This window comes from Peromyscus californicus, unplaced genomic scaffold, assembly GCF_007827085.1.
Source record: "Peromyscus californicus insignis strain IS unplaced genomic scaffold, ASM782708v3 Scaffold_12__1_contigs__length_115047231, whole genome shotgun sequence".
In the NCBI taxonomy this organism is placed as follows: Eukaryota; Metazoa; Chordata; class Mammalia; order Rodentia; family Cricetidae; genus Peromyscus; species Peromyscus californicus.
The window spans coordinates 78,076,502-78,090,394 of record NW_026294413.1 but is presented as its reverse complement, the minus strand read 5'-3'; the positions used below and the strand labels follow the sequence as shown (position 1 = coordinate 78,090,394).

The 13,893-nt window shown below is 43.4% G+C and overlaps 2 protein-coding genes across 4 annotated transcripts in view; one reads left to right on the top strand and one right to left on the bottom strand.

Moving 5' to 3' along the window:
• The window catches only part of Txndc16 (thioredoxin domain containing 16), a 79,496-nt gene extending 69,555 nt beyond the window's left edge, over positions 1-9,941 (bottom strand). Inside the window, exons 1-4 of one of the 3 annotated variants that reach the window (XM_052733464.1) lie at positions 9,268-9,941; positions 9,020-9,070; positions 3,844-4,086; positions 2,735-2,817 (exon numbers count right to left, since the gene is read on the bottom strand). In XM_052733464.1, the coding sequence (XP_052589424.1) occupies positions 2,735-2,817; positions 3,844-4,003 (243 nt within the window). In that variant the 5' untranslated portion in view covers positions 4,004-4,086; positions 9,020-9,070; positions 9,268-9,941. Of the gene's footprint in view, positions 1-2,734; positions 2,818-3,843; positions 4,087-7,039; positions 8,585-9,019; positions 9,071-9,267 lie in introns of those variants that run through there. The other 2 variants (XM_052733465.1, XM_052733466.1) reach the window with 2 other exon arrangements.
• Positions 9,942-10,048: 107 nt separating this feature from the next.
• Gpr137c (G protein-coupled receptor 137C) overlaps positions 10,049-13,893 on the top strand; it is a 60,892-nt gene continuing 57,047 nt past the window's right edge. Inside the window, exon 1 of the mRNA XM_052733469.1 lies at positions 10,049-10,501. Within this exon, the coding sequence (XP_052589429.1) occupies positions 10,076-10,501 (426 nt within the window). The 5' untranslated portion in view covers positions 10,049-10,075. The remainder of the gene's footprint in view (positions 10,502-13,893) is intronic.

The following is a 13,893-nucleotide window of genomic DNA, read 5'->3' as shown; positions in this document are numbered from 1 at the left end:
GCACTAAGAACAGACGGGAGACACACACATATATGAATGTGTGAATGAGGTGAAAATACCTGCAAAGGTCCTGTGGTAATGGCACCTTTGGCAGGCCCGGGGAGCAGAAAGATGAACTGTGTGCTTCAGAAACGTGAGGAAGGTGGGGGACCGCACATGAACCCCAGACAAGGCGGTCTGTTTCTGTGACACTCAGGGCTTCAACTGACTGTGAGTGTCATGGAAGTCTCTCTGTCATCTGACAGACCTGCTCACACACAGAGAAGAGTCTGTCGTGGGATAAGACAGGAAACAGCCAGTGACTAGCCGTGGTCCCTCGGTGGCATGATGACCAGAGTGAAGCGCGAGAGCAGCCAAGTTTGAAAAGTTCTGAAACCAGAACCTCGGGGTCCATGGAATGGTTATGAGAGGAGGGAACGTCAAAGATGGACTAAAGGGCTTTCGTTTGCTTTAAAAAACAACTTGATACAAAACCTAATTTTGGTTATCATCTGTATAATGTATCCTTTTTTTCTTCATTTACCTTAAAAATTGTCTGAAGCCTTTAGACACATTTTTAAATAGCGTAAAGTTGGACTTGGTTACTGTGCCCAACTGGAGAATATTTCTCTTAACCGGAATATTTAGCCCACTTATAGTTTAGCTCCACCCAGCCTGGAGGAGCTACTGGCAACTAACGGTGGCCAAGGGAGGCAATCGCTTCCTTCAGTGGGGTAACCACTATAAGATGCACCATTAACAAAAAAAAAAAAAAAAAGATGCACCATTAAATAAGCCCTGACTCATCATTCAAGCAAGCTAACTAAACTCAGTGCACACGCGCACACACACATACACACATACATGCACGCACGCACGCACGCACACAGGCCCAAAGATATCTGTATTTTGGTGATTTCTTCATCTATCTGTCTCTGTCAATCTTAATTTTTGAGGATACTGTCAAATGCTACTCCTCTCCAATACTACTGTGACTTTCTCTCAGCACTTAGAAATAGGCCTTCATTTCTTTAACACGGGACTGGATAGATAGAGCCCTTATTATAATGATTATATTCCTCTTGATACTAAGATGATCTGTGAATGTGATGTATTCACAGATTCACAATATATCCCATATTCACAATATATCCTTTCCAAAGAAAAGGACTAGGTCTTGGTCATCTAAAGAACACTCAATACAGTAAACTCATTTCACTGTCATAAATATTTATAGTTTCTTACGTGGCAAGGACTGAGGCAAATGTTCGGGATGGGTCTGTGATTTACCATCTTCTCTCGGGAAACCTCAGTGTTCTCAACCATGAACACCAAAAGTTGTAAGTTATATCAGTAAGTAAGTGCAGTCTAGGCACAGATTCTAAGATTCTCCTCCAGTCACAGAATTCTAGGCTCTTCTCTCCCTGACCACATAAACAGCACAGTTGTGCCCGAGCATCATGTAATGACTATTTCATTTCTAAAGTTTACTCATTTTTATGTCCATGAGTGTCTGCATACATGTATGTGTACCACATGTATGCCTGGTGATGGTAGAAGCCAAAACAGGGCATCAGATGCCCTGGAACTGGAGTTACAGATGGTTGTGAGCTGCCACGCAGGTATTGGGAACTGAATTGGGTCCAACGCAAGAGCAGCTGGTGCTCCTAACCACTGGGCATCTCTAGCCCACCACTTCTGAATTTTTGTTTAAATTTCTACCCAGAGTTCATGAGAGGTGAGTGCTGGGAACATTCTAGAACAGACTCAGTGAGTGAACCGAGCGTCTCCACAGAAAGAACTGACACACCCCGGAGATGTAGTTTGTAGTATGACTGGTTTTTATAAGGTGCCTAGACTGTCCTAACTGCCTGTAGGGACTCTACTGCAGACACTAAGAGGGACAGCAGTCATTCTGGGAGGTGGTAGCTGAACCAAGAACAAATAAATGTATGAGAAAGCCAGCAGACACTAATCTGAAAGAAGGACCATCACTGAAGACTTCTCACGTAAATTAAAAGTAAATTGAAGTCTTAGATGTTACCCAATCCGATACACGTGGAAACTGTCCATAAAACTCCATGGTAAATTTGAACATTTTTTTGGAAAAAAAAATTGTATTTTCAAAGTGACTTGTTTTGATTTATTCTAAAAAATGTCCAATTTATAGCATAAACAATTATAAAAACAGAAAGTCAAAAAAATTTTAATCATCTTCATTTTTTTCCCTTCCATTTATACTAATAGAAATTTAATAAACAGCCAAATTGTGGCTGTTGTGAAATATTGGTAGGACAAAAGAGAACAAAACCTTACCATGGGCCTGAAAACACCCTGAGAGAATAGGTTATGAAACGCAGCTCAGTTCTCACGCTGGGGGACTTAGCCAGCTCCTTTCTCTCCATGCACTGTTACATAATCGTCTGAAGCTAGCTTTCTGTGCTTAGGTAAAAAGCAAGAAAAAAAAAAAACCAAAACAAAAAACATTATTTTCTCAGTTTGGAAAAAGGTCTGAAGCTCATGTGTTTTTAGATTGCAGTCTTTTTTTTTTGGTTTTTCGAGACAGGGTATCTCAGAACCTTTCCTGGATCTCTCTCTGTAGACCAGGCTGGCCTCGAACTCACAGAGATCCTCCTGGCTCTGCCTCCCAGTGCTGGGATTAAAGGCGTGCGCCACCACCGCCCGGCTAGATTGCAGTCTTAGGTCATACTATTATAAATGTCTGTCACTGATACTAACATAAATGTTGGTCTACCTTTGAGACGGAAATCCCATAGTCCTGGAGAGGCCTAACGGCTTCTTTTAGTTCTTCAAGAAACACAGAGTTACTTAGCGAACCTAAAACAAGAATGTTGAATGAATATTTGTGAATCTGCTCTTCTAAAAGATGAATATTTAAAATTAAAGGTAAAATCTGAACATACAAAAATTATGTGACTAGCCTTCAAAACAACAAGATTACATCCAGCCACATGTTTTCCTATTGTTTCTTTATTCTTATATCTATTATCACAATATAATTTTGTAAATTACCTTAAAAACTTCTTATTTAAAGCATATGATAAAAAAAATAAGTTCAAGCTGGGTGGTGGTGGCATATACCTTTAATCCCAGCACTTGGGAGGCAGAGTGAGTTCTCTGTGAGTTCGAGGCCAGCCTGGTCTACAGAATGTGTTCCAGGGCTAGACAAAAAAAAAAACCCTATCTCAAAAAACAAGCAAACAAACAAAAAAAGTTTAAATCTAATGTGGTATTATTCCTCCAAGTTTAACACTGTATATACAGTTCTTACACACACATACAAAACTTTCAAAATGACTTTAAAGTCCCAAATCACAATTCGAATTAAAGAATAACTAGAGATGTGAAGTCATTTTGGTAATTCCAATACAACTGCACTGTTACTGGCATAAAGACTTACATGACACCATCACAATTCTGTTCAATAGTCATGTTAATTAATACAGTATAATTAATGACATGGCCAAAGCAGAATACAGAATATTAAGCTAAACCATTGCTAAAAGCACATATCCAGTTTTTATAAAACTGTAAAAATAGCTACATGTAAAGAAAAAGAGTAAGAAAGTATTCTTCCAGAAATGACTACATGAACTCCAGATGAAGTGAGCGCATAAGTAAACCCATTTAATCCCCATACTAAACTCAGAAGGCAATCACCACTGCATCATAGCCAGTGAGGAAAGAGAACAGCTAAGGTGTTTGGATGCTTCCAAGCAGGCGGATCACAGAAACAGCGCTACAGAGCACACTGTTACAACTGATAGAAGTTCCTGCTGAGCGCAGTGATGACAGGGAAATAAATATCACAAGAGCCACGTAAGAATTTTAAAAGATACTTACCAACTTGACAGAAATAAGCTAAAGAGGCTTTTCCTGGCTGCAGCGTGCTGAAATATTGCTGAGGACTCAGTTCGGGGAGAGAGTCTTCAGTTGACTTGTAAAAACTGCACATCAAAACGATTGCGACCCCAGCTCCGTATACAGTGAAGCCAGAAGACATCGCGAGCTGTAGCCGGATGGATAGATGCGCCAGGAGACGAGTCTGCTTTCTTCCCTGCTGTGTTCTACTGCCTGATGCGATACCTGGCACAGAGTAGGAGATCCGCAAAGCTCTGTTAGGTGAATTTGTTGAATGAAAGGAGCTAAAGACACCAGATGAATAGTTAAATCACTACATTACTTGATTTTGCTAGAACTTTCTTTCTAGTAAGAAACTCTGATGGGGAATGGTATATAAGGATACTGAATGGATAGTACTTTCATTTCATTTTATATTTTCACAGAGCTGGGGATTATGTAGTTTAAGGAAGTACTATATCACTACGCCAGCTACATTCCTAGGCCTTTTGTGTTTGGTTTTTGAGACAAGGTTCTAGTTTGTAACCCGGCTTGCCTCAAACTCACAGCGCCCCAGTTACTGCCTTTTGAGAGCTTGGATTACAGCCATTCAATACCATACTCAGCTTAATTTTTGATAATTGCAAAAGAAATCTAGGATATCTACAAAATGCTTAAGTTTCACAGATATTTACTGCAGTATGTTAAGCTGGCATTTTTGAACATTCTAAATTAATTTAAAATATTATCCAATCCTTTATTTTTTTTTAATTTCCTGTGTTAGACAATGAACTCGAAGCCTTGTACAAGCTAGGCAAGCACTCTTCCGCTGATCTTTAGCCCCAGCTGTCTACTCGGAAGTCAAGGTATCACTCAGCTGTCCAAGCTGGCTTTGAACTTACAATCTTCCTGCCCCAGCCTCCTGAGCAGCTGGGAGTACAGGCCTATACCACCAAGCCTGGCTCTGCTCATTTTTAAAATTGGACATTTTGTTTGACCTATTCACAGCTAATGTACAACAAATACTCCAACAGCTGCTGAACACCATTTGGCTGGAAAGGAGTCATCACAAAGTCTGCTATGGGTTTACTACCTTTTAAATGTCCTGCAAGAGATCTACTCACATTACGCAAGAACATTCTTTCTGAACATATGCCTCCTTTAATTCTTAGGACATCCTATCTCACACTGCTTATATACACGGAAACGTTTCTCAACTGACTAGAACCCGGTCTGGTCCAGCCAGCCTCCTGGCCTTCCTTGATGTATTCATTACTCTCCCCTTGTCCTGAAGTCACTCATGTCTGCTGTTCTGCAGTTTTGTTTTGTTTTTTTCTTAAACAAGTCCAAGAGTTCTTCTACTGATGATCTATACTGTCAAAGTTTAAAAGACAGCTTAGACAAGCACTTTACCACAGAGCTATACTCCCAGCCTCTAGGGAAATTAAGATAATATAAAACTACCATATTTCCAAGGAGCAAAAGTACACTCACAGGTATAAGTGAGAATTTTCATCTTTTAATCTGAAGTAGGACCGCTATACTTCAAATACAAGATGATTACTTTAAAATAGGTAATGAAAACAGCAAAAATTATTTCTATATACTCCTAAGAGTAAGGGCAGAATTTTTCAGCAAAGAATAAGGTGATAACTTTATGAAGAAATCCTAAATCACTGGCTACATGCTCCATTCATCCAAGATTATCAACAAGACATTTCTCCCTAGAGAGCAGATGCTGTTGAAAAAAAATGAGACTAATGATTCATGAATTACTTAATACTTCTGAAATTCATTAGAACATGTTACTATCACTGAACAGATTTGCCTTCAGTTTTTAATTCTGAGTTAAGTGTTAAAAGCTCAAAGTAAAATGAGTGACAGCTGTATATAAAAATGTAACCTTAACAATACCTAATTAAAAGGTATCCTCAGCATTAAAATTAATTATACATTCTAGCCATTGTAAGCAACCCATTTCATGGCTGCTTTATATTAATGGGAACATTTTAAAATAGGTCAACCACTATTTTTTTTGTATTCTGGAGGAAACCACATGTATTTCTGTGGCTAAGGGAATACCTATCGAGCATTCATTCCTATATGAAATAACAATAACCTACTTAAACTGCAAAGTATTAGGTTAAATTACAACTGGAAGATCAAGCATCAATTATTTCCTTGTCTTGAGGCTACAACTCAATTACTTTAGCCTAATTTAGACATTAGAGTTGGGACGTGGTTTCTCTCCCCCTAGACACGCTTTTCAGCTCTGAAGGTTTGACTGTACATCAAAGCAAACTTTGGATGCCTTTTATCTAACTGGACAGATGAGGTCACATGACTGTGCAATCAGTTAGGGACCAGAGAAAGGACTGTATCAGTCATCCCCATCATTCCACCTTGGATAATATTTGACTATTTAAAAATTACGTAAAGCATAGAGTGTGTTGGGTCCACTAATGGAATGGATGGTGAGGAGACACAAAGGAAGTACAAAGGGTGAGAACGGGGACAGAAGGCTTAATATATTTCGAAACACCAAGAGCAAAAGCTATTGAAAATAGTTGTCAATGTCAAGACACATAATTACCAATTGAGAGCAATTATCTCTACAGAAAAGAAAAGTGAGGCAAGGATAGACATCAAGGCAACTTTCGAAGCCCACAAAACCATTCTTTTTTTTTCTTTTTTTCCTTTTCTTAGCTTTTTCAGACATGGGCTTACCACGTAACCTCGCTTGGCTTCATGGTGATCCTCTGGCCTCAGCCTCCAGAGTGCTGGGATTATAAGCAGGAGCTGTAATCATACCTAGCTCTCACACTTCCTTAACTAAATCACCACATTTTTATTCTAAAAGTTATTATTTAGACACTCCTCTTTCTTCAGATCTTACAGTCTTTCACCTTTTTTTTTTTTTGCATGTAAATAAACTTCCATAGCTTCTATTTTCTAATCTACCCTGTCCAGCTACAAAAGAATGGACAAACCCATCGTGAAAAATAAAAAGTACTTGCTCAGAGTCTTGCCCTCCTTACACAAAGATCTTTAAACTACAGGACAGAGAATGTGGGTGGAAAGACTATCAGCAATCATAGAGTGAAAACAAAGATATGGAGGATACTGAGTGACGGCCTCCCTCCCCAGTAACTAGAAAGGGTACTAAAAGCAGCGCTTGAGACTTCAAAACTCTCCACACCTACATAAATTGATGAGAACCATGGGAGAAACGTGACCTGGCTCCTTGGGTGCGGCAGACCCTAGATTCCTGCCTCTTCCCGGGTGTAAGGCAGGCTTCACTGAGCCTCCTCATTCCACCTCCGATGAAGTTGTTTATGACAACCATGTGATTTCACTGTGGGGAGGGGAGGTAAGAAAAAAAGGAATATCAGGTGACAATTTCAACAGCCAGCACATGGCAGGCAGACTTTATTTCCTTCTATCAAAGTCACCAGGGATGCTCAAAATGGTAGCTATCTTGTTCACGTGAACACAACACAGAGAAACCCTAGCTAGTGTGTCAGGAGCTCAAGGAAGAAATCTTGTAAAACTTTAAGACGTCAAGATTTGAGGAGCTACTTTTGCATCATAAACTGGTCCACGTCCATTGGCACACAAGCTAAAAACGAGCAGCTTCCTCAAACACTGGCTAGGAGATCAAGCAGAACTCAAAACTAGTCTGGGCAGAAAAGGTTTATCAGACACTAATGGTCAATGAATGAGACACAACAAGTTGATAAAGTTGCGGCTACAGTAATCTGGAGACGAGACGTACCTAAGAAACCTAAATGGGTGTGTGTACCAAGATTCTTGCAGCTAATGAGCTTATTTCAAGCACTCAGAGAAGGGGCTTGAAACCAGAATGTCCACACTGAATAGTAGCTGCTGTTGGTTACATGTGACAAGGTATGCAAGCACCAGCCAAGACAGGCAATGTACAAACATAAATCATAACGTAGACCCGCACTTTTCCATGCTCCAAGAAGCTTGCTGATCAAACCACTCAGCCTCAAAAAGAGGCCATATGCTGCAAAGCCAGTTTGAGATGTGGCCAAGATAGGGATAAAACTCTCAGTTTGTCTCCCTCTCATAGGACCATGGAGAACGACGCTCTAGGGCGTGCAGAATGAGAACTGCTTGCTGCTGATCTGTAATGATCAGTGCTGTGTACGCAGGTTCTCTGAAGAAACTGCACCTGCATAAAGACCCTGCAGCGGGCTTGAGTAGAACTTCATGAAAGGCGGATCATTCTAAGAACCCACATCATCTTGCACTACCTCCTGCCCCTTTCCATCACCACTTACAATCCACCTTTGTAATCTGGCTTAACATCTTTAACGTTTGGAATGAAGACAGCCTCCACCAACCCTAAAACTAACGAGATAAAACATCTAAATGCTACCGAGTCCCCTGCCTCCTTATAGCTCACCTGATAGCCCTACCCTAATACCACTGTATAAACACACTTGTGGCATTTTCCATTTTATCATTATTGTATGTGCATGTGCATGATTGTATACACATGGGTGGTGACAATATCTGCTGCCTGGTAAACTACTGGCCCAGAATGTGGAGTACAATATAGATCTTAAACCCCTATGCAACATGCACTTGCTGAGTGGAGAACGGGGAAACAACACTCTTCTCAGGTAGAGCATAGGAAAGGGGGTACTTAGGAAAGGCTGGGTTTTGGAGGCTCCGGTAAATAACTGTCTTCGAGAACACTGAATCTGTGATGAGATGGTCACCCTGAGAACACAGGATTCCCTCTTAATCTTGCATCACTTTAACTGATTTGCTACCAAATACAAAAAAAAAGGGAGGGGGGTAAATGAATTTCATGTAGTGGCCCAATATACAGTCGTTTCTCACTTATTTAACGCGCTAATATAACGTTTAATTTTTTGTACCTCTGGGTTTCAAATGAAGACAGCACCACCCGCTCCTACACACAAGACTAATACAAGTGGAATGTCACTCTAATTCTTCCATTCTGGACAATCGCCAAAGTGTTACTGTTTCTCCCCCACACACACACACCCGCCCCAAATTTTATGCCAAGTACACTTTTCCAAATTGCAGATTTCAAAGAACCACCTTCCCCTTGCAGAAGGCCTTCACATTCATCTAGTCCCAGTACCACCCGTGCTTAAGGGCCACTTCCCAAGGGATTACTTACAGTTTCAGCTCACGCTTTACTTTATTCACTCCCCTCGCCTCGTGCTTCCTCCTACTCATCCAGAAAAAGAAAATAATAATAATAATAATAAATCAATCACTCAAAACCAGGGTCCTTCGGCGCCCCAGAAACAGGTGTGCTGAATCAGAAGCGGGAGCTCCGCACGCAGCCTTGCTTAGAGGAACGCAGCCGGATGCGGACGTGCATGCAATCCTGCAGGCAGAATCTCGAGGCCCGCTGCCACCCACCTGTCGGAGACTGCTCGCAGGACCTGCGTGCAATGAACTGATCGGTCTCTGAGGACAACACTTCCCGCCACCCAAGAGGAGGCGGAGCCAGAAGGCGGGGCAGCGGCTGGTTCCCAAGGCAGCCCGCAAACGACTACGCCTACCAGAAAGAGCTCGCCGCCCACGGACGCCCCTTCCTCCGCAAAATCATTCTCCTGGGGGTGGGGGGGAACAACCCCCGAGGCTCCGCCTTCTCCTCGTGCTCCTTACGTAAGAGATCCTCCAACCAATGGAAGGATCGACCGGGCGGAGCAAGAGCAAGCCTAGGTGACAGAATCTGGAATCCTCCCGCCGGCGCGAGCTGGTCTTGCAGTTGCTGGGCCAATCAGCAGCGTGGGTGGGGAGAGGGGCGGGGAAAAAGAGGGAGGGCGGCAGGAGCCCAATCAGATCGAAGCATCCTGGAGTGACGGGTTCTGAGGCCCGTGGCCTTCCGAGTGCGGGGCCCAGAGGGCGTGCCCACCCGGGCCAATCGCCGGCAGCCCACGGTGCGGAGCGAGCGCCTCAAATGCTCGGCTTTCTCAGCTGATTGTCTCCAGCCGAGAGTTGTTTTCTGCCGCTGCGGAGCCGAGCCGCGGCAGGAGGAGCCGAGCCCCCCCGGGGGGGGGAGGGGGAGGCGGGCCCGAGGGCAGCCGCGGCCAGCGCGCGGGGCTTGCGAGTCCTGCAGGGCACGGCGCTGCCCGGGGCCGCAGGCTGGGGCGGGCGGGAGGTCCGGGGAGGGCGCTTGGGCTGCTTCCTTCCCGCGCTCCCTCGCCGCTGCTCGCGTCCCCTGATGAGGGTGTCAGTGCCGGGGCCGGCGGCCGCCGCGGTCCCCACGGCTGGCCGCGAACCCTCGACGCCCGGCGGGGGCGCCGTCGCGGCCTCGGGGACCGCGGTGCCCGGTTCGGTGCAGCTGGCGCTGAGCGTGCTGCACGCGCTGCTTTACGCAGCGCTCTTCGCCTTTGCCTACCTGCAGCTCTGGCGGCTGCTCCTGTACCGCGAGCGGCGGCTCAGCTACCAGAGCCTCTGCCTCTTCCTCTGTCTCGCGTGGGCAGCGCTCCGGACCACGCTCTTCTCGGCCGCCTTCTCCCTCAGCGGCTCGCTGCCCGTGCTGCGGCCGCCCTCGCGCCTCCACTTCTTCCCGCACTGGCTGCTCTACTGCTTCCCCTCCTGCCTCCAGTTCTCCACGCTCTGTCTCCTCAACCTCTACCTGGCAGAGGTAAGGCGGGAGGACCGGCGTGCGGGGGAGCGGGGCCGCCGGGATCCACTCCCGCCGACACCGACGGGGAGTGGGGGGGCCGGAGGGGGGGAGATCTGGGGGGAAGGTGGTGGCGGGAGAGCAGCCTGGGGACACTGAGGCACTCCGGTCTTTCCCTCTCCCTCAACTTAAGCCGCTGATGGACTCGGCGCCTGAGAGGGTTGGAGAAGTGTGAGAGAGTATGCGTGCCCCGACAACTTAAGACTGTGGGACACCCTTTGTTCAGTGTTCCAGACCTCCACGGTAAGGCGTTGGTGGCGACCACAGAGCGGCATCGTAAGAAGTCACAAGCTCCCGTCGCTCGGCCGGGGCTGGACCGGGTTGAGGGAGGTTGGATGCTGAGGAGGTAGCGGCAGCTCTGCCGGAGCTGGACCGCTGCCAGCCATTACGTCACCAGGCAGAGCTGCTCCTCCGCTATTGTTGCTGCGTTTCTTTTATTAGAAGCTTATATCCCCCCCACTCCCCCCCCACCCGCACATACACACACCTCCTTAACTGTGGCTCGATACACCTTATACAAATTCTGATCGATCGCTTCCCTGGCGGGGTGAACGATCAATAACCAATGCTGCGGGACAGTCGAAGGACCTCCATAAAGCCCTTAATGTTTGTCCCAGTTGCTGCTTGCTTTGGCGATTCAGCCGGTCTCTTACAGCAAAGCCCTTTGGTGGGAAGCTAATTAGAAGAAACAAGCTTAACCTATGCCTGTTGCAGACACAAACCACGGAACTGGGTTTTTTTTGTTTTGTTTTGTTTTGTTTTTCAACAACTTGCTTAATAGCCTGAGTCTAATCACACCCCCTTTCTCTTTTACCGGGAATTGCTGGTTGGATTGCATTGTTCTGCAGCGCTTAAGTATTTGACCCATTTCAGACAGGTTTGGGGTGTAAGGCTGTCAGTCATGTATATCAGTGGTATTTAAGCCTTAGTGTTTTCAGGCTTACCCCCTAAAAGTCTTCCTTTCCCTCAAAATAAAAGCTTAGGAGGGGAGGAAAAAGGTGACATCATACACTTAATACTGATTAATATAGTATTGGTCTATGCAGCTAATCCTCTCAAAGGCTTTTGGAGGTGATAACAGTCTCAAGGAAAAGTTACAAAAAAAGGGCACTTTTGAATCAGATTAAGTATTTATATTTGCAACATAAACCAACTCTTTTCCACCCTTAATAAGAAAACAATGCATCATTTTAAAATCACAGTTACAATTTCAGCTATTCACCATACTAAAAACTACTTTTATTCTCCATCCTTTGGAAGGCCACACAATATACAAAAACCCAACCCTTAAGAAGCATGAGTAAAAAGCAGATGTAATTATAAATCAAATAAACATGCTATAATGATGTCATTTATTTGAAGATGGTTCTTATCATCGAGTTGCTTAAGCTATCATAACACTTATTTATAGATGAGCTAATACTGAGATCTTGACACCACTTCTAATAGAACATTAATAATTTCCCATCATTGAAACTTTACTTTAGCTTCAGATGTAGTTAACCTACCTGAAAATGACTAGAAGTCCATTTGTTCGGAGCATCAGATACCTTGTATGTCTGCCTCCCACCCTCCACATGTCTTGACGTAAATTATATATGTGGTTCATTGGGCCTTTCCAAGTGGCTAACCACCCTTTTCACTTGAGATGTAACACGTAAAGTACACAATTGTAAACAAGCAACTAGATAAGAGTTTAGATATGGATACATCCAAGTTCCCACCAGCCTGAGTTAGATAGATACCTTGGATGTCTTAAGGCAATATTTCTCGACCTGTGGGTTAAGACCCCTCTGGGGTTCAAACTACCCTTTCACAGGAGTCACTTAAGACCATCAGAAAACATAGATACTTACATTATGATTCATAACGATAGCAAAAATTACAGTTACTAAGTAGCAGTGACAATAATTTTATGGTTGGTGGTAACCACAACATGAGGAATAGCATTACAGGGTCACAGCATAAGGAAGGTTGAAAACCACTCCTTAAGGGTTCGCTTGTATCTTCTACCAGCTAGTACCTCCCACTCAAAGGCAAATAAAGTGGCCAAAACATTACAGTAGGAAAAATATCAACTATATTTAAGTGCAAAATTCTAAAAACTGTACTTCTAGAACAAAGAAATACAGAGTATCTAGATAGAATTTTCATATTTTTTATCTTGATATTACAAGTAAGGAAACATTAAAGTCTGAAAGTCTTATTAAATGAATCACTTATAACCAGGCATGGTGGCCCATGTCCTTAATCCCAGCACTCAGGAGGCAGAGACACGTGGATCTCCATGAGTTTGAGGCAAGCATGGTCTACAAAGCAAGTTCTAAGACAGCCAGGCTGTTACAACACAAAAGAAACCCTGTCATCAAAAAGAACAACAACAAAGTATCACTTGTTTCTGTGATACACTTTTTGAAGAAAAAAAACACCAAACTTCTCTAGAAAACATAATTTTCAAAATATTGTACTAAAGCTTTTTTGCTATTTGTCTGCCTTTTATAATAAAACTAAGAATTTTAGGACACACAATACTACTTAAATAAATTTCATCCTTTTTTTAAAACCTGCTTTAAAATATACAATTTAATCAGAATGTATTTCCCAATTCATTACCAAAACAAAACAAAACCCACCTCATAGGTATCTATACTTTGAAATCAGATATAGTGGTTCATACCTATAATCCTAGCACTCAGGAGGCTGAGGCAGAAAAATGCCCTGACTTTGAGGCCAGCCTAAACTACATAGTTCTAAGACACTATGGCTTATATAGCAAAAGGTAAATATGTTAGCGCACAGTTGTAATCCTTGCATCTAGATGGCAGAGGGAGGAGGAGGTTCTCTATTTGCACATTGCAAGACCTTGCCTCAAAAATAAAGCAGTAAGATTGAATTTGTTTTTCTTGTGGGGTGTTTTTTGTTTTGTTTCGTTTTTTTTGGGGGGGGGGTCCTTTGTTTTTTTGGTTTTTGTTTTGTTTTGTTTTGAGGTAGGCTCTCTATGTACTCGAGACTGGCCTTGAACTCTCCATCCTCCTGCTTCAGCCTTCCAAATGCTGGGAATTTTAGATGTGTACCACCATGCCCAGCTCTAAATTAAAATTTTTAAGTAACAATTCCAAGTATTAATTCAATTGGAATTCAACTCCAATACTGGGAGTATGATTTCCATTGATCATTCTAAATCAATAAAGTTTCTGTCTGTGAATTGTTTATTTCAGTGTTTTGTTTTCAGATAGGCTTGCTGATTGGCTCAGGCTAGCCTGGAATTTGCTGTGTAGCCCAAGATGGTATCAAACTTAAAATCCTCATGCCTCAGCTTCCAAAGTGATGGAATTACGGGCATGTACTACCCA